This window comes from Papaver somniferum, unplaced genomic scaffold (genome assembly GCF_003573695.1).
Source record: "Papaver somniferum cultivar HN1 unplaced genomic scaffold, ASM357369v1 unplaced-scaffold_99, whole genome shotgun sequence".
NCBI classification, from domain to species: Eukaryota; Viridiplantae; Streptophyta; class Magnoliopsida; order Ranunculales; family Papaveraceae; genus Papaver; species Papaver somniferum.
The window spans coordinates 3,604,557-3,624,584 of record NW_020653081.1 but is presented as its reverse complement, the minus strand read 5'-3'; the positions used below and the strand labels follow the sequence as shown (position 1 = coordinate 3,624,584).

At 38.0% G+C, this 20,028-nt stretch overlaps 2 protein-coding genes across 3 annotated transcripts; one reads left to right on the top strand and one right to left on the bottom strand.

The window, feature by feature from the left end:
- Positions 1-5,908: 5,908 nt before the first annotated feature.
- LOC113346493 (auxilin-related protein 2-like) lies at positions 5,909-13,732 on the top strand. Of its 2 annotated transcripts, XM_026590043.1 has the most exons (9): positions 5,917-7,081; positions 8,480-8,879; positions 8,985-10,052; positions 10,132-10,270; positions 10,377-10,474; positions 10,797-10,862; positions 11,077-11,166; positions 11,782-11,958; positions 13,194-13,732. In XM_026590043.1, exons 1-9 carry the CDS (start codon positions 6,390-6,392, stop codon positions 13,230-13,232), a joined length of 2,769 nt encoding a protein of 922 aa, XP_026445828.1. In that variant the 5' UTR covers positions 5,917-6,389; the 3' UTR covers positions 13,233-13,732. The 2 variants fall into 2 exon arrangements, with proteins under 2 accessions (XP_026445827.1, XP_026445828.1); XM_026590042.1 differs by having other exon boundaries at positions 5,909-7,081; positions 8,480-10,052.
- A 2,073-nt stretch (positions 13,733-15,805) lies between these two features.
- On the bottom strand, positions 15,806-19,480 carry LOC113346271 (amino acid permease 3-like). Its single transcript, XM_026589822.1, has 6 exons — positions 19,285-19,480; positions 17,905-18,043; positions 17,344-17,671; positions 17,024-17,238; positions 16,798-16,937; positions 15,806-16,688 (listed from the first exon to the last, which is right to left on the bottom strand). Exons 1-6 carry the CDS (start codon positions 19,288-19,290, stop codon positions 16,044-16,046), a joined length of 1,473 nt encoding a protein of 490 aa, XP_026445607.1. The 5' UTR covers positions 19,291-19,480; the 3' UTR covers positions 15,806-16,043.
- Between the last annotated feature and the right edge of the window lie 548 nt (positions 19,481-20,028).

Sequence of the window (20,028 nt, the reverse complement as noted above, 5' to 3'; positions counted from 1 at the left end):
AGGACTTTGAAACACACCAGAGTGATTCTGAACTGATGTTGCGTCATTAGAGATAATATCGTCCATCCTTAGATCGCCACAAACACAGATTTTTGAGGTCTTAAACGTGTTTTCCTGCTCTGATACCAATTGAAAAAGCGGGGGTCTAACAACACCACCCAATAGTTCGCTTAGCAATCTGTATGGACTAACTCTGAAACACTTTCTAGAGAATCAACTAGACAGTTAGACTCAATCTAAGTGAATGTATCTCAAGGATTTAATATCTCTCTCTTGTTTTGATTTACTCAAGTTAATAGAAATCAGCGAGTCTTTAATCAAATACAAGGAATAACTTGGACAGTACCAAAGACCAACGTCCAAGGATCAATCAATGATAATCAACAACCAAAGGTTAGATTAATCAAATTGATGATCTAAACGCACAACCTGTATTATTTCAATTATAAAGATAAACAATATAATGCGGAAACTGTAATAACACAGACACCAGAGATTTTGTTAACGAGGAAACCGCAAATGCAGAAAAACCCCGGGACCTAGTCCAGATTGAGTACATATTGTATTAAGCCGCTATAGACACTAGACTACTCCAAGCTAACTTCGGACTGGACTATAGTTGAACCCCAATCAGTCTCCCACTGATCCAAGGTACAGTTGTACTCCATACGCCTCTGATCCCAGCAGGATACCGTGCACTTGATTCCCTTAGCTGATCTCACCCACAACTAAGAGTTGCTACGACCCAAAGTCGAAGACTTGATGATAAACAAATTTGTCTCACACAGACAAGTCTATCGAAGGATCAATTTGTCTCCCACAGATAAACCCTAAAAGGTTTTGTTCCGTCTTTTGATAATAATCAAGGTGAACAAGAACCAATTGATAATCCGATCTTATATTCCCGAAGAATAGCCTAGATTAATCAATCACCTCACAACAATCTTAATCGTGTGGTAGCAAAACAAGATGTTGCGGAATCACAAACAACGAGACGAAGGTGTTTGTGATTACTTTTTATATCTTTCTTATCGGAGAAATCAAACAATCTCAAGCCAATCAATATGATTGTACTCGTACGATAGAAGATGCAAGATCAGATCACACAACTACGATAAAAGTAGTATCGGCCTGGCTTCATAATCCCAATGAAGTCTTTAAGTCGTTTAACCTGGTTTTAGAAGAAGAAACCCAAAGGTTAAAGGAGAACCGACTGTAGCACGCAAACTAGTATCACACGTAAGGTGTGGGGATTAGTTTTGCAGAGTTGCTAGATGTCCCCTTATATAGTCTTTCAAATCAGGGTTTTGCCTTGGTAACAAATCAATCAATATCCACCATTAGATGAAAACCTGATTTAGATTCAAGCTAATATTTCTCAACCGTTAGATCGAAAACTAAGCTTGTTATACACAAATGAACTGCACGCTTCTAGGTTTGTTAACCGTACCCAAACGTGTGCATTTTTGGTTCAACAATAGTTAACCAAAAGGTTATCCATATGGGGATTTCATACCAACCATGTTCTTCACCATAACTAGTTCAACTGACTCAAATGAACTAGTTAGAGAGTTGTTCAATTGCAAGGAAATCTTATGTAACTACACAAGACACAATTGAAGCAAAGATGATTTGATTCACATGAATCGGTTCATTAACTTTTATAGCCACGGTTTGCAAATAGCATTCCTTAGTCTTTTAAGATTAAGTTCATAAATCATCTATAGATATATAACCTTCTCAAGTTCGCAGACTAGGTTCGCGGACTTAAGATACCGGATAGAGTTTACAAACTCCAGCAGAAATTCTCGCAATGAGAACTTCGCCGGTTCGGGGACTGGGTTCGCGGACTTATCTCACGCTAGTAGTTTGTCAACTCCAGCAGAAATTCTCGGGTTTGAGAACTTCGGCAGTTCGCGGACTTGGAACTTGCCATCCTTCCGGTTCTCTTGATCAACAAAGTTCGAAAACTTCGGTTCAAGAAATATGACTTATACATAAGTGTGTTTCCACAACAATGCTTATGTCCACCATTGGTTATGTAATCTAAACTCTCATTCCAATCATTGAAACATTCTTAGAGGACGTTATATAGTTGTTACACCATTTCTCGTCAAAGCAATTTTCAAAGTGATTGAAACATATCATGAATTTCGTCACTAGGTAAAGTTAAACTTGGTCGAAGCGAAAAGCTTACCAACATATATTTCGAGATATAGATAGGCGAGATATACTCGGCTCGAAATACCAAATGTGTATAATCATAGTATATATATATAGCATACGACTTTTTGTCTCAAAGAGTAGGAGATAGAATAGATAGACTTTTGAGTGACATATAAGTTCAAGTCTCTACATACCTTTTTGTCTAGAAGTTCCACCGGTTCCTTGAGTAGATCTTCGTCTTGTATGCTGAATCGCCATGGAGTCCTTGAGCTCATCTACACTTATTATCCTAGTCCGAGACTTAGCTATAGTAGACTAGAAATCAAGACTTATAGTTTTGATCACTAACATTGACAAACATGCTTGAGATAGCAACGCATGCGAGTTCGACCGAGCAATGCTCGAACACTTATAATCCCATTATGAATTGTGTCATAATAACAACTTTTTCCATTATTGTTAACGGTACTCCGAAGGGGCATTTTTATGGTGGGAGATGGCTAAGACAGGGCTTCCCTCTCTCACCTTACCTCTTCCTTCTATGTACTCAAGGTTTATCACTGATGGTCAGAAAGATGGAAGTTGACTGCATCTACAATGAATATAGAGTCAATAGATGGGACCTATCCATATATCACCTTATGTTTGCCGACGATTTATTCTTCTTTAGCACTCTCGATGGTAGAACTATCTAAAGTCTGCAAGACATTCTGTTTGTGTATGCGAAATGGGTTGGTAAACAAGAAAACCTAAAGAGATCGGCGTCCTTGGTGCTTTCAACTTTTAAAGTTTGCACATAAAGTAAAATCTTTTGACTTTTTTGAAGCAAAATTTGTGAATAAACTACTCAGGTGGAAAAAGACACAGCTCAATGAGGCAAAGAAGACAGTGTTGATAAAACATATAATGGGGCAGAGTCCTCCATATTATATAGCCACATCTATTATCCCATATGATGTAATATCGAAGCTGGACCGGATTATCCGAAACTTCTGGTGGGGGCACAATCACAGTACCAGAAACACTCACTATTGGAACGGATTCCTTGAATAAAAAAAACATAGTGGTTTGGGAATAAGATCCCTATCTCATCTTAATAGAGCTCAAATCGCAAAGTTAGTCTGGAAAATCATTGATGATCAGGACTGTGAATGAGGTGCTATTATGAAAGAAAAGTATTTTAACGACAAATCTGTCGGGGAAGCTATAACAAACTCGAGAATTTCTTTAACTTATAAAATAATCTTTGAATGCATAGAATATATGAAAGACAATTTTATGTGGAACATTGTAAAACGAGACATAATTCATGTCACAAAAGACCCTTGGTTCAACAACCACCCCAATAACATGCCTGAATTTAGAGATAACTATTTGTTAGAAAATATATGTAAGGTATCTAACCTAAATCTATAGGGTCCCACTAGGTACAATGAAGACAAGATAAATCAACTATTGCAACAAAGTTTTGTTACTCAGATCCTTAACACATATTTGTCGGATGCTGAACAAATGCTCCGAAAACCAAATGCTCGGATCCTTAACACATGTTTTCATGCAAATACTTTATAAAAACTCTCAAAGAGAAACAACCTGGCTCATCTAGTATTCATAATGATACTTTACCTTGGAAAATCTTTTGGAACATAAAAGATTTAGTACCAAAAATTCGCATGTTTATCTAGAGGGTTGCACATGAAGGTATAACTATATTCAAGACCCTCTGAAAACACATCACAGGTATAAATCAAGATTGTAGGTTTGTGCAGTGCAGCTATTGAAGACCCGGATCACATTTTCTTTTGTTGCGGAATGGCTGCGACCACTTTTTTTGGATCACCCCTTGGTTGCACAAGTGAAATCTATCGGGAGATGAGCTGCAAATAAATTATTGCTGAATTAATGGTTGGAAAAGAGAATTTCGAGGTCTTTAAAATGGATAAATTGTGTCATGTGGGCCCTCTTGAAAAACAGTAATGATAAAGTTTTTAACTATACGAATCATTCAATCCAAGGCATCATCAAGGAAGTTGTTTTCCGGTTTAGCTACTCTGTACCAGTGCTTCAGGAAGAAGGATTACAGAGCCATACTATTCATCCGAGTAAAACGACAGCTAAATGTCAACCATATGAAACCAATTGGATCAATTTGAATGTAGATGCTGCTTTTGATAACTTCAAGGCAGGTTGGGCAATAATTGCTAGAAATTGTGGTTTTAAATTTAAAAGCGATGTTACTAATTCTTATGACGTGCTGAGTCCTATTCAAGATGAAATTAGGTTGTTTTTATGGCTACTGACTTTGATGTTGTCAACAAGATGCAAAGATTCATAATTCAAACTGATGCTGAGAAGATGGTCAAGATACTAACTCAGGAAAACGCTCACATCCTTAGGGATTACGTGAGTTAATTTTTCAAATCGGAGCCAAGGCAAAAAAAATATATAAGGTCAAGTTCGTCTACAACAAAAAATATGGGAACATCATTGCCCATACTCTAGCTAAGCATGCTTTAAGCCACCTTTCCAATATGTGGTGGTTCTCCCCCTTTTGTATTTCGTTTTCTGTTCAGGAGATAGTGTTGTTGCTTAGTTCCTTTCTTTGTTGTTTCTTGTAGCAAAAAAATAATAATGGTGAGTTTGGATGTAGAACTTTAAAGGTGGAATTTATGGGTCCAGGGGATTTGGTAGAATTACGTTTCCCTCTGTATGTTCGGTTGCCCGGATCCTTGGAATCACGTTTCCTATGGGATTCATTTTTCTAGCAAATCCTCCATATGGAGTCCGAAACTCCGACCCCTCCCCCATAAGATTTGCTGAGAAACTTATCAAGGAATTTATGAGCCCACTTTTTCTTAACTCTAAATCCCACGTATATTCAATTTTTTAAGATTCGAGGGAAATGTCAAATGGTATAAAGACTTTAATACAAGAGAACTCTGTAAATCCTAGGAATTTTTATTGAGTTACCAAACGTACAAGGAATTTACATGAATTCCAGAATTTGTAATCCTATAGGATTATAAATTCTTGGAAACGATGGATTCTGCAAACAAACCCACCGTAAATAAAATGTTATGGGAATAAAATTTGGAAAAAAGTACTCTAACAGAGGGGGTTAGTCCACGAGTGAGTTGTGGGGAGTTTAATATATTTTGAATATTGGGGATCTTGAGGGAGTGTAAAAGAGTATAGGGAGTTTGAGAGACTCTCCCAAAATCTCTACTTTTTTGAGAGATTTGGAGTGAGGAAAAAATACACTGTGAACTCCCAAAAAAAACCAACTCCCTAACATTTTAGTTTTTACCACTAACATGGAGTTTAAGAATTTCTTTCAAACTCCCCCACGACTAACGGGGTTTTCTAAGGAGATTGGAAGACTCTTCTGAACTCTCCCACAAATAATGGAGATTTTGAGAGACTCCTTCAAACTCCCCCACGACTAACGGGAAAAAATGCAACTACACCAAACTCCCCCAATTCCCTTGTGGACTAACACCACGTAAATTTCATCAAAATCTTCCCGAAAATAAAATTATTGGGAGGTATCCCTCCAAAACGAGACCAAAGCCCGAAATCGACCACATTGGATAGGGTGAGCAGAGCTCAGAGCAGCCAAACTGGATAGTGTTCTTTGAAGGGCTCTTTTGAGGTCGCGATATCGAGTCTCCTCACTGAATTCCCTCGAGCTTTCTTTCTTATATTTTCAAAAGCATAGTCGAGGACAAATTCAATTAATTTTAAATTCATAAAAATACAATTATTCTCTTCTTCATCTTCCTTCTTTATACACACACATACACAAACATTGTCCACCTTCACTGCTACGGTTGCCTCGTCTTCTAACCTTCGATTAATTAAATTCACAGACCAGACGAGGAGGAGGAGGACGACGACGACCAAAACTCACATCCCACCAAAAAAGGTTTGGATATCTCTCTTTCACCAAACCCTATTAATGAATTTCTCAATCAATTTAATCAAAATTCCAGAAAAATAAATTCCTTATCCATTAAATTATTATTTTCTTTTAATTCTCTTTTAATTCTCTTTTACTCTTCCATTGAATTAGATCCGCAAACCAAATAATCATCAATCAAATCTACACGCTATATATTGTTTTTCGTTGCCCTAATTCTGAAAATATCGCCCCCCTCCAACCTTCAGATCTAATCTTGATCTGTTTTTAGCACTTAATTAAGCAACCAGATCTAATTAAGAAGATGGATGACTTTCCCAGTTTATTAAATTTTGGTGTTAGACCACAAGGTAAAGCTGCTCCAATGGCTGCATCAAGAAGTACATCAACAGGAACAACAACTTTAAATAATGGGATCGGATCAGGAGGTTTTAATGCTTCTTCTTCGTCGAGATCAGCATGGAATTCAAATCCTGGTAATTCTTTTGGCAATGATGTTTTCGGGGGTGGTGGTGGTGGTGGGAATCATAAGATGAATAAGGATTATGACGATGTATTTGGTGGTCCACCTAAGTATACAACACCAGCAGCAGAAAGTTCATCTACTTCATTTGATTATGATTCTATGTTTCCATCAGGATCTACTTCTTCTACTGCTCAAGCTAGTATAAACCCTAATAATGCCAGGAATAATAATAATAATTATGGTTCTTCTTCGCCGGTTTATGATAAACCTGTTTATGATGATGATATCTTTGAAGGAATACCTGGATTAAAGACTACATCGGCATCTACCAAGTATGATGATTTGTTCCCTTCAGTTACTTCTCCTCCTAATAATCAGGGAGGAGGTGGTCCTCTTTTTGATGATCTTCTTGGGGGTTTGGGTAAAACTGAACCGCAATACAATAAGAATAATAGTGGTAAGAGTGATACTGAGTCTGGATTTGATGATTTGCTTAGCAATTTTGGGGCCGCCAGTCCACCTAATGACAGGTATGCATGTTATGAATTTTAATTTAATCCAGTTGTGTTGAATTTATAACAATGTTGATGTTGAATTGTTATTTCTTGATTGTTTCGAGGAGATGGGAGTTAAAGTCTATCATTGAACCAGTTGATTAGATTGTTATTTCTTGATTGTCATTTTTCCTGTTGTTTGATTGTGATTACGCTTGAGTTTACCCTTGGCTTCACAGCACGATAATTAGAGTAATTAGAAAATGAGTTTAAATGCCACAGGTTTCTCAGTAGCATGGTGGGCTTTATTTGAACAATCACCCTCAAGCAGTAGGTCCATTTAACAGAAGTAGAAGCTAGGACTTTTATCCATGCTGCATTTAAAATTTTCTTTTACTCTTGGTTATCCTGCATTTTTTATGAGTATACGCTTCAAAATTTGAAATTCGTATGAACCAGATCATTTACTTTGATGTTATATTGTTCATGGGGATTACCTTTGTCGCTGAAGCAATTGGAAACAAAAACTAGTTTTGTGCAAAGGTGAACATGTGTTATTACAATGACTCAGTTACGCAGTATGAACTTTGTAGCAACATGGTTTCTGTGTGTTATCTTTTTCTCAAATACCACGCTTGTCACTTCTTTTAACTCTACCCCATTTTTTGTGAGGATTTAACATGTGATGAATAGCAAATGTTGGTTTTCTAAAGGCCCGTGCAAACTTCTATCTGAAGCGGAAATTAACAGAAAGAATATATTGGTTCCCCAAAAGTTTGATCTATACTGTTTAAGCTAAGCAATAAACCTTTCCAACTTCCCATCAGATTAGGGTTCTTAATAAGTTAGGAGACACGACTTCTTAATGATGCATTATTCAGGTTCTGTGAATTGGTTTTCTGCTCAGAGGTTTTCTTCCTTCATTTTAGTCTCATCAATGATTCACTTCCACTGAAGAGTGGATTAACTGATAGTAAATGACTTTTCTTTAAATTGAAAAAGCGCTCTTCATCAGGAAACACTGGCAAAAATTCTTTGTTTGTTTATTCCTGCATCTATCTATATGATGTCTAGAATGTGGGACTTTCTATTGGTGAAACTGGATCTACTTCTTTTCGCCGGTCATCTGTATGAGGCATGCAGTTCTATGTTTCAGTTTTATACCTAAACAAGCTTGGTCCTTTCTGATGGTTATTTTCTTGCTTAGAAGGAACAACCTGTACAAGGGGCTGAAAAATGTCTAATTTAACATGTGAATGAAAAGCCAGTTTAGATAAGCTGCTACCCTTTTATACTTACATTAAACTGAGTTCATGCTTTAATGTACCCTGGTTTGCTGTCTTCATTTTGTTGTTTGGTCATTTGGATATTCAATTTGAATATACTGTATCTCATTCTTATTTATTGAAGCCTTGTAACATTATAATTCACCAGGGGGACTTCAGAGACCAATCAAGCACGACAACCTACTGTGTCTTCAGCTAATGCTGACCCCTTTGGGGATTTTGAGTCAACTGCTACCCCAGTGTATCCATCCACAGGGTTATTCTCCGACCAGTTGGAACAAAATAGCAAGCCCAGTAACTTCGGCAGCACAAAAGTGAACACTACACCTGTTAGTGGAGGAATATTTCATGATGTGGATCCCCTTGCTGGCCTGGGAAAGTCAGTGCCCTCCTTTTCTTCTGACATGAGTGATAGAATGAAGGATCGGAGCCCTCAAAAGACAGGCACTAACAGAGCGAATTCACCCGATTTTGTTGGAAAAGATTTGAATGAAAATACTTCCCACAAGAGGGTGCCTGGTGACAGTTATCGGAATTCTCATCCAACGGTGACATTCCCTACTATTTCAGCAGATTCAAATATATTTTTCTTTCAAGTCTATTATTCTTTATCTTCCATGGTGTATGCTAATTTCAGTGTGCCAAATACGCAGGTAGACATGTCACTAAAACCAGATGAAAATTTGGAAGCGGCAGTTAATGAGATATGGCTCACTGTCTCAGAAGTTCCACTTTTCACACAACCTACAAGTGCTCCACCCCCTTCACGACCTCCACCTAGACCATCACAATTCTCTAGTGGAACGAGGTCTGCAACCTCAAAGAAGGTCAATGAGTACTCATCCCAAAACTTCAGTCAAAATTGGCAGAGTCCTAAAGGTGGTCCTGGTTCAGCAAAGAGTCCAGTAGTGTCTTCAATTGATGAACTTGAAGACTTCGCTATGGGTAAACCTTCAAACAATCCTGATGAACATGGAGACGCGCTCTCCAGTGATGAAGAATTAGAGAAGAACTCAGCCGCTGCAGCATCTGCTGCAGCTATGAAGGATGCTATGGATAGAGCTGAGGCAAAATTCAAACACGCTAAAGAAGTAAGGGAGAGAGAAAATGCAAAGGCTGGTAGAGTCAGACTTCCTGGCCAGCAAGAAAGAGATGATAAAGCTACGCAAGATGCCCAAGAACGTGAACTCAGAGAGAAACAAGAGAGACTAGATAATGAACGTGAACAGAGGGAAAGAGAACAAAGACAACTTGAAAAAGAAAGAGAACGAGCAAGGGAAGATGAGAGGAACAGGGAAAAAGCCAGTGCTAGGCAAGCCGTTGAGAGAGCTACAAGGGAAGCACGTGACAGAGCAGCTGCTGAAGCTCGCCAGAAGGCTGAGCGGGTTGCAGTTCAGAGAGCTCAAGCTGAAGCACGTGAACGTGCTGAGCGGGCTGCAGTTCAGAAAGCTCAAAATGAAGCACGTGAAAGGGCTGCAGCTCAGGCAGCTGCCAGGGCACAGTCAGAAGCCAAGGAAAAAGCTGCTGCGGTGGCGAGGGCTGAAGCCGACGTACGTCATAGAGCAGAAAGATCTTCTGTCGACAGAGCTAATGCAGAGGCTAGACAGAGGGCATCTGATGCTGCAAGAGAGAGTCAGCAAAAGAATGAAAATGACCTTGAGTCGTTTTTTGGCATGGGTAGTAGGCCTAGCAGCGCACCAAAGGCTAGGACTACGACGTCGGTAAGTGTGTGAAGTTATGGTAATCTGGACTTCCTGAGTTATTTTGTATTAATTCTTTGTATGGAACTGCTTGCTTTAGAACTCTTCGTTCGATGCACAATTTCCAAGCAAAGCTGGGCCCGAAGCGCCTCAACGGTCAAATCCTGGAACCTCAGGGAACATAAGAAAGACAACTTCTGCATCTAATATGGCCCAGGACCTTTATTCAATGTTTGAAGGTATTTGCGCTTCTAGTATTGACTTTTTGCTACAAACCATGTGAAGCTTTTCACTGGTGTCTATGATGGTGCTAACTATTTTTGATCTTTTTTCTTTTCTGGAAAGCTGCTCCGTCATCGGGAGGCTTTCAAGAAAGAGAAGGTGAAAGTGATGAAAGACGTAAAGCTAGGATGGATCGCCATCAAAAGACCCAGGAGCGTGTGGTATGTGTATTAAGTTTCGTAGTGTTTCATAACTGCTAATTTTGTCAGGTTTAGAAGGAGTAGGTGTATCTTTTTCTTTCTTTTCCGCTATGCATTCTTTTCCTTTTCGAAAGTTAACTTAAACCAGTTAATGGTCCACTTGAAGAATCGATGCAAGATGGAAGCTAAGCTTCCTCATGGTTTAGTAGTAATATGTTACTCACATCTGAGGTTGTTGCTTAGTTATCTGTAAGCTTATGCACTTTGGTGGTACATGTTTATTGACTGCTACTCAACTTCTGTACTTCTATTTATTTATCTTCATTTTAATGATTCTTTACAGCTGAATGCACTTGCGGAAAAGAATGAGCGAGACCTTCAAATTCAGAGGGAGCAGGCAGAGAGACATGTAAGTAGTTAAAACTGAAGCTAGTGTATGTATGAGCATTACCAATCATAGGATCACTCTGTTATCTTGGTCCTTCTTAACTTGCTTTAAGTCTGTGAGTCATCACATCTAGGTGTTGGCAGAGTTTTGTTCATTGCTATTCACCTGGCCTCATACACTGTCGTATTCGCATAAACATGAACTAAGATTAATTTTGTTCTTGTGCTTATTCCAGAGAATTGCGGAGACACTGGATGCGGAGATAAGGCGCTGGGCTGCAGGGAAAGAAACAAACTTGCGTGCGCTGCTATCTACATTACAATATGTGCGTTATATATTTGTTTGTTTTTGTTTCTGGCATTACTCTCATTTTTTGCATTCTCGTAAAATGATCTCATCTGGATTCTTTGTGCTTTCATTAATTTTCCGCCTAATGTTTTGTACTTAGAGAAGTCCACGGGGGTTGCTTCAAACTCTTGTTGGAAGTTTTTATCACGTAGCAAGTGGCTTATTAGTTTCATTGGTTATGATGGTCCACAGCTAGGATAGCCAGAGTGAAACTACGTAGGCTTGTAATAAAATTCACCGGATGTATATGAAACTTAGTATGTTTAAACCCCACTGCTCAAGCTTCACAGCTTTACTGGCAACTCTCATTGTTCTTTACAATATTTGCATCCCAGTTATTCTTTACGCTCTTGCACCTTGTTTCTGGGTTCCGATATGGAGGTGATCCAAGAAACCATATTTGATGATGATGAACTCTGCAGCATACACATTTCCTCTTTAAAAAATCACATCATTGTATCACCACATGCAAATCAAGTTATCATATTCAAATAATTATACAATTTGTGGTCACTCACTTCAATCGTTGCTCCTGAAAGGTAATATAATTGGAGCCTGGACTGATCAACTTTGTCGTCAAACATTTGTGCAGGTACTTTGGCCTGAATGCGGCTGGCAGCCCGTTTCCTTAACTGATTTAATTACTGGTGCTTCAGTCAAGAAAGTTTATAGAAAGGCAACCTTGTGCGTTCATCCTGATAAGGTGCAACAAAAAGGTGCCAATCTTCAACAAAAGTATATAGCAGAGAAGGTGTTCGACCTCCTTAAGGTACTTCAAGTCCTAAATATTTGTTTGGTTATATGTTCTGTTTGTTTCATATAGCTTGCATGACTGTTGATGTCGATTCAGCCTCTATATTCTGTTTGTACTGTGTACTGTTTCTCATCATCCTCGTATGGAAAATCAACCCCTTTTAAGACTTCCAGCATCCCTGCACAGCATTGGACATATCTCTAGTTTTACCAATCAAGTTTTGATTGGTAGATTAAAATGGGTTGATTTTCTGTGGTGGCCTAAAATTCATACCAGCAATCAGCCTGTAAATTTCAGCATGTAGCTATTCAGGACTTGGGTAATTTCTTTCGCTGCAAGGGAATTTATTCACACTACTTGTGACTACCACAAAATGTTGGTTATTTTTGGCCTAAGAAACTGCAAATTGACGCTTTTCATGAAGGAATTACTTTAACAAAATAGTAGCTCTAGAATTAGGAGCAATTTCAAGATCGTTTTCCATTTGACAGTTTTGACCTTATTTGTGATTGTAGCCTCGAATTTATGGTATCTGCTTGTGTCCTTGGACACTCCTCGTCCCTTGGATTTAGATTGTTCCATAACTTTAATATTTTTCGTCTTGTACCTCCTAATGAAATGAAATTTACAAGTTTTAGAGCCACACCTTCAACTATTTTCATTTCTGCCAATCCTATCTCCAAAGAAGATTCTCTCATTTGTTTTCTTGTTCTAAAGGAGTTGGGATATTCCTTGCTCTGTTTATCAGTGTCTAAAACGTCCCTTTTCCCTGTTCACCTGGAGTTTTACTAATATGGGTGGAATGCACATGTCAGTTAGATGTTCCAGATGTTCCCTTATACCTGTAGATTACTAATTGGTTCGCTTAAAATATTTATAAAGTGGAGTCAGCTACTGCTTTGCAGATTATCGAGCCATTGCGCTGCATGTGTTAAAGAACATTGAGAATGGCATAATGTTATAATCTTCTGTTTGTTCGGTATTTTTTCAGCGGGAAGCAATTCTATATTGCTAAACGCCAATGCAACACATTTGTTTCAAGTTGTATTAAACATATCATGTAATGTTGCCAACAATCATATTCTTTTGTTTTCTCCTAGTTGTTGTTCACTTCGTAATGCAATTCACCATTTTAGTTGATTCACTTGCAGATACTGTTACTAATTTGTGAATATCTGCGAGTTTTTTACTTTTATTTAATACATGTTTATATTTTTTTCTTTTCTATATGTTCTTTTCTCGGAAAACAGGAAGCCTGGAACAAGTTCAATTCGGAGGAGCTCTTTTAGATATCTTAAAATTCTTATACTTCCAAGCTCTACTCAGATCATGAATATGGGCCTAAACAGTAATGGGAGGTATGTGGCTGGTGTTATCCTGTGCCAGACCACGTTAAGTTGCAGCTGGAGTGTGGTTGCGTATCCCATTCTCTAGAGGCTATTGTTTCCTATTAAAGCCATGATGCTTGCCGGAAAGGTAAAGAATTTTCTTTATCTCAATATTTTTGTTTTGTTTTTGATGTTCTTGTAAATTGGTGTGGTCCTGGGGGATATTTTGGGTTTTATTAGAGCTCTTTGTCTCCCTCCGTCTTCCTGTTTTTTTGTATTAAGTAAATTGAATTGGTCTGTTGATGTAAAATAGCATTTACCCACTCCCCAGTTGTCTCACTCATCATCTATAGCAAAATTTCTGTTAGCCATCCTACTCGAGTTTGAGTAGTTTTGTACGTGTCTATTCTTTTTCTCCCCTTGGTTATTATAATTTCGTCGCGAGAGGTTTATTGGTTGAACTAGTGCAAAGATATTCTTTTTGTATATGAATACCAAAAACGAACTGGGGAGGGCTCCTTTTGTTCTTAATTGGATAGTATTAATTTGGATAATGCATTAGTTTATTTCTTCATCGGGTAAGTTTCAGGTAAGTATGAACATTATTCGTTTGTATGCTGTTTTCCCAGCTTTGTTACGTTTGTTTCAGATTAGTGAAAGATGGTAATTCCACTGAGAAAAAGATGGCAGGGTCTAATGACTGCCTTATACCATATAATAAGCATGGGACCCTTCATGGGTTTGAGCTATTCTGCCTCAGTTTAGTAAATGGTTGTTAGGCTTGACGCCTGAATGTTCATATATTGTTAAAAAAACCTTGAACCTTTTAGTCTCCCATGCTGGGAGGTTTGAAGGAACTGATACCGAGTTCATCAGTTGGTTGTCTTCCCTTGCCTCTGCTTATCACAAGCAGTGGTGGTTGGGATCATATGACCCGTAGTAGCCTAAAAACATAAGAAAGAGAAAACTGGATAGATGCATAGAAATATCAAGTGTTTTAATTCTGACAGACTAACCAAGTTTCTTTTGAGAGATCTGCATCTCCAATCACAAGCTGTAGTGATTGGAGGCTAAATATTTGTCCCAAGTGTGACTGTATGAGAGAGTCGGCTGTGTAAGAAGAAATTGGATGTTTTTAGAATAATGTGTATTTTAGGGTAAAAAGGCCTCAGCTTGCTCTGTCTCATGTTCAGAAAGAGCATTTGATGTCCAGTTTGTAATTTTATGCTAGGAAACTCACGTCAGGTGGAGTACATCGATCAAGGGTGTTACTTCTATTTAACAACCACTAGCCAAAATTGTACTCAAGCCTCTAAAATTGACCATACTTCTACAGCACCATAACTTAAACACAACCTCTTATAGTTTCCAAAGCTCAGCAACACATCTCAGAGAACTTTTTAATGTTAACAACAGCCGGTATTAACACAGCGCCACCAAACTGATTTTCTTTATGGCAACAAGAGAAAGCGAGAGGAAAAAGTTGTTATCAAAATTGACAAATAAATAGGAATGTTTCGAGTATATGTGAACCACCAACCCACTAAATTTATGACTGAAGAAATAAGTCAAAATTGATGAACCATGAACAAAAAAAATCAATTTCGCAGCATTCCAGAGATGGAGATGGAACGTCCTTCCAAGCAAAACAAAACTTAAACATCACAGCCTGGACTCTCACTCACCCATGATAACGCGCGTCCCATGATCAGCGAACCACATAAAAGTGGAGTCGGCACTTAGGGATAGTCATCATTGTCACGGTCATGGACCATGGTCACAGCCCCCTGCTAGCACATCACCAAACGGTCCACTCCACTATCTTCGGATATAGACAGCATTGGACCATATTCAAGAAAGACCACCAAAAGCTAGTACAGTATAAAGTAGCACAAAGACGACATATTCTCGGAAATTATGAACTCTTTTTTACGCTTGATTCTTTTATGCATCCGTACCGTAAATCTAACATCCAACCAAAATTTTCATCTTGTTCGGTATGAATCCATTTTTTTTAACTTTGATTCGATTCGATTCCATTCACTTTTCTTTGTAGGAGGACCATAGATTTTTGTAACTAGGACTAGTACTACCCTATTTAAAGGCCAAACTAATTATTAGATTTTTGGTCAGTGGTCCAAGATCCCTCCAAGAAAGGGAATCAAAACAACAATGGTCCTCGGTGATTTTAATCAAATCAAGAATTCTTGGTTTAGGTTTTAAGCAATTTTAACCTTACTGTTGTGTCATGAGCATCTCCCCCCCTTTTCCCGATTGATGTGTTGTTGATAATACAAAAAATTGTTGGATTTTTATCGTGTCATGCTATAAGTTAGTTGTACTAAATATCTCATCGCAAATAAAAGATGACACAACTAAATGCCAAAGCTGATATCTGTATCCTTGCAGGACAGGACGCAAGTGTCATGGCTTAAGTCATACAGAGGCCTAGGTCCATAGTACTTTGATGCTCGGACTTAGGCCGCGTGCGCGACATTGTACCAACTTTGCGAAATATTTACTTTCAAAAGGAATACAAGTGAAGAGAACCATATATTTGATTTCTACATAAGATTAATACATACATATACGGACTATTGCCTCTTTTTCGACTTATAGACAAAAAGAGTAAAATGCAACATTTGATGGGAATTACCAACGATAACAACTTTTAATGTTGAACATGGGAACTACAATTTGGTGTCAGTGGCAATTTCTCTCGGTCGACCGACAGACGGATACTTCCTTTTCTCGAGCCAATGATGTCGATAGTTAGACGAAGGGACGATACACCTTAAGATCGGTGATAACACCGGCTACTGAGCCTGCTGCAGCTGCAATTGAGATTACTAAACAAGCGGCACTAAGTATTTGAAGGCACACCCATTTGCTGCTCCACTTGGGAATCTTTCTATGTGATATGTACATCTCAACCGGGAAATATACAGTCAACGGCCAAAACCCGAAAGCGCCAAGAATCCCAACAACGTCATTGAAGAACGGAAGAAGCATCGATATAACTGTCGTTAGAATTACAAACACTGTTCTCCAGACAAGTCTGAATAAGTTGAGATTGTATGGGCGGCATCCGGGGAAAGGTACTTGATAGTTTTTGTTGATGAAATCACTCTTTGGCCATTTTGTTGCTGCCCACTTCTCAATGAAGGCAAATAAGGGTTGGCAATAGACTTGGTAAGCTCCAACAAGGTGAATTACGATTGCAATGTTGGCAATGTCAAGTAACCAGTATGGGTTGTAGAACCCGAAACCGGTTAGAAGGTTGCCTGGTGCCATGTCTCCGAAAGCCGCATAACCCATACATCCACAAAGCATGTAAAAGATGGTTGTAGTTGAGACACTGACTAAACTTGCTTTCTTCATAGTTTTAGCTTCTGATGGTGGCGATCTTAATGTGTCCTGTTTACCCCAAATAAACACAATTAGATCAACAACATTTAAAACAAAGCAGTAAGTAAAAAGGGTGCAGTTAAAAAAGGTTGTCGTCATAGTAAAAAATAATCTGTACCTGAATTTCGATTAGGATTATGGAATACGAGTAGGCAAAAGCAATGTTTCCAAGTGCTTGCAAGCTCCTCCATATCTTTTGGGTTTGAGTTACGGTACCGATGCTAATTCCGGTAAGACTTCCTCTGAATTTCCCATTTTCTGAAGAATGGATTATAAAGATTTCAGCAATCTTAACATTGAAATGAAATCAAGTACTCAAGAAAATGAATCACAAAAAAGCTAACCTGCCACTTTAGCGATTCCGAGGCCCATTCCGATCCCGGAATAAGTAAATGACATGACTGCGGCAACCATCGATAGCCATGAAATTTGATCAAAGTCTGGAATTTGTGAGAATATGATTTCTGATACACCAAAAATGATCATGTATGGGGTACTCGACGTAAGGCACGGGTTATCATGGCCGCTAGCATGGAAACAGTTCGACCTCTTTATAGCCCTGTTATATTCAAAAATTGCAAACCGAAAAAGAAATCAGAACAAATTATATTTAATAGTTGAAAAGCAAATTAACCCAAAACAAAAAAAGTTTAGGTGAACGTACACCATACTGATGGATGCTGCAATTGTATATCCGATTGCGACACCAAAAAGATTAATGTACTGAATTATCCCACAAAGCTTGGTCTTAGAACCACCAAGATTAGTGCTAACAGCATCCATGTAAGTGTAGTTTCTTTTGCCGGTAACATTGTCGCCAGTTCTGTAGCAGTCAGCTAGTAAACAGGACGTGTAGTAAATCACAAAGGCAAACAAGAACATCACAGTTGGACCAGCAATCCAACCAAGCTGAGCTATGGCCCAAGCTAATGAAAGCACTCCTGATCCTATGACAGCCGTAATAATATGTGCACTCGCTGTCCACACGGTTCCTGCAAATTTAATCACATCAGTAAATATTTTGCAATCAAAAAAAAAAAAAAAACTTTTGATAATTTTATTTTGAGATAATAGCGTTGTCCGGGGTCTTGTTTAACTTGGTTAATCCATGGGGTACTGTAGAGATAAGGGCTGCTTAATAAAACCTAATCAACTATAAAAAGTAAAACCTTAAAAAGTGATGATAATTAGTATATTCAAAAGAGTGATTAGTATATATATTTACCTGTTCTTTTAAGACGGCCATCATCATCAAAACATTTAGATCCACCTTGCTGTTGTTGCATTACATCAAGCGAATGATCATATTGGAACTGTTGGTTCTTAGTTGCAGCGGTGGCATTAGTCATGTTGATATCACCCATCTTCAAACCAATTAAAACACCAAAAATAAGCAAGTAGCAGAGAAAGTGAGAAAGCAGCTAGCTATCAAGCAAGCTTTAATGGTATTTGGGAAGTAAAACTGTTAATCTTCTCTGTCTATGATACTCAAAAAATGCACAGTCACAGAGTTTGTAGCTTCTGCTACTAGATATATTCTAAACTAGAAATCTAGCTAGTTGTCTCTGTAGTAATATGAAGGGTTCTTACAGAAGACACACTCCTCAAGACACACAGAAACCAAAATCTAAAACAATCTGGTTGATTGGTTGAGAGAGAGAGAGAAGTTTTTCTTCTTCTTCTTTTTTAAACAGTGATGAACTAGAGAAGACTTCTGAGAAAATGAAGTTGGGAAAGGATGAGATAAGGAGTTCTAGTGGTATGATTGCTACTAAGTTTGTGTTGAGAGCTGAGAGTTAAGGGGTTTATATAAGATTTTTTTCCCTAGAAACCACGAAGAAATGAAAGAAGATTGAAGAAACTACCCACGTGGTTCAAAGACTATAGCCAACTCAGTAGTATACGAGTAAAGATTGTCAACGACCTCTGTTGCCTATGCCCCATCCTTTTCTTTTTTAAACAAACTATCAAATATTGAAGGTGTGTTGTTCTAATAGAAAACATGGGTCAAGAAATAATTCTAAAGCTCTCCGGTCTCTTTCACAAACGAAAACGTTTTGTGATGAGTATGATCTTCTCGAGTAACTTTAAACTGTTTTGCTAATTAAGCTTGCTTTTACGATAATCTAATAATTATCTCACATATTTTTTCTTTTAGTGTGTGTCTTTAGGTATGAGCTAGACATCGATATTTATAACCTTCCTAGACTAGAATTTTTCTTCACTTTAACTCGAGGGAGTTTCCGAAAAGATGAAAGATACACTTATATGATCACTTTGGAGAGGGCTCATAGTAGAGACACAAACAATCTGAATTTGAAATTCATCCCTGTTTTATCTTACCGACCAGTATAACATCTCTTTTGTCTTGGTTCTTGATAATAGATGTGTACGCAAGGCATTGGGAGGGGGTTAGTCACTAATACAAAATTTCTACTAGTAAACAAAGCTTAATTATGTTCTTCCTAACTAATAAGTCAACAACAATAAACCACAAGGACAAAAATTTCCCTGTTTTCTTGTAAGTATATACATGCAATACAAAAATAAATAATGCACCTAAAAACTACGAGTATTCTAATAGTACAATAATGACATAGCTTACCGTCATTATTATGCAGTAGTTAGAATAACAATTTTCTCTTGTCTCGTTTCACCTCAAAACAACACACCTCACCTCTTTTGATGGATGATGATGTTGAAGCAAATCGAGAAATAACACTCAAGAAAAGAAACACACAACTAGAAGAAGAAGGAGAAGAAATATACACAAGAATGGCAGCAGTAGGAAGTGAGTTATGACTTACTGCAAGCTGCATCTTCCCTTGTATTCATCAATCTATTTATATAGGCACACAAATGCATGTTCATGTTCAAGAATGTGAGTCAAATTAGTTAATTAATTAAGGAATTAAAACAAAGTTTGTATCTCATTTTGTGCACTTTCTTACGTGTACTTACTCCCGTCCATCCTTGCTGAAAAACAGAATTGGATTCTCTCAAGCAACTGTCGACTGCTTTCTAGTTTAGTTTGTGGATCATTCAATTGTTTACTGTTTCTTTGTAATTGGTGGTATTTATTTGGTATAACATAGTGACAAACAGTAGACCAGTCTAGTTAGTTGATGACAATAGGGGAAGATACTGTTTCTAGCATCAATCCTGTCATTGTTTAGTACATAGTAGGAACAAGAGGGGTTAATGTTATAGACTTACAGTCAACGGCGTTTGACTGTCACTTCCAACTTACATGACAGGCAGCATTTACAGTGAGATGTAATTTTTTTTTTATACGGACTTCATTCAATGTCATTTAATTTGTAACGGAATTATTCAATGTCATTTACTA

What these genes read in the sequence shown, in the direction of transcription:
- LOC113346493 (XM_026590042.1), top strand. Translation starts at nt 6,390, where the DNA reads ATGGATGACTTTCCCAGTTTATTAAATTTTGGTGTTAGACCACAAGGT. An exon ending in AAAAGACCCAGGAGCGTGTG is followed by an intron (nt 10,475 to 10,796) that starts GTATGTGTATTA and finishes GATTCTTTACAG; the next exon opens with CTGAATGCACTTGCGGAAAA. An exon ending in GGGAGCAGGCAGAGAGACAT is followed by an intron (nt 10,863 to 11,076) that starts GTAAGTAGTTAA and finishes TGCTTATTCCAG; the next exon opens with AGAATTGCGGAGACACTGGA.
- LOC113346271 (XM_026589822.1), bottom strand. An exon ending in TGGCCGTCTTAAAAGAACAG is followed by an intron (nt 17,672 to 17,904) that starts GTAAATATATAT and finishes TTAAATTTGCAG; the next exon opens with GAACCGTGTGGACAGCGAGT. An exon ending in GCAGCATCCATCAGTATGGT is followed by an intron (nt 17,239 to 17,343) that starts GTACGTTCACCT and finishes TGAATATAACAG; the next exon opens with GGCTATAAAGAGGTCGAACT.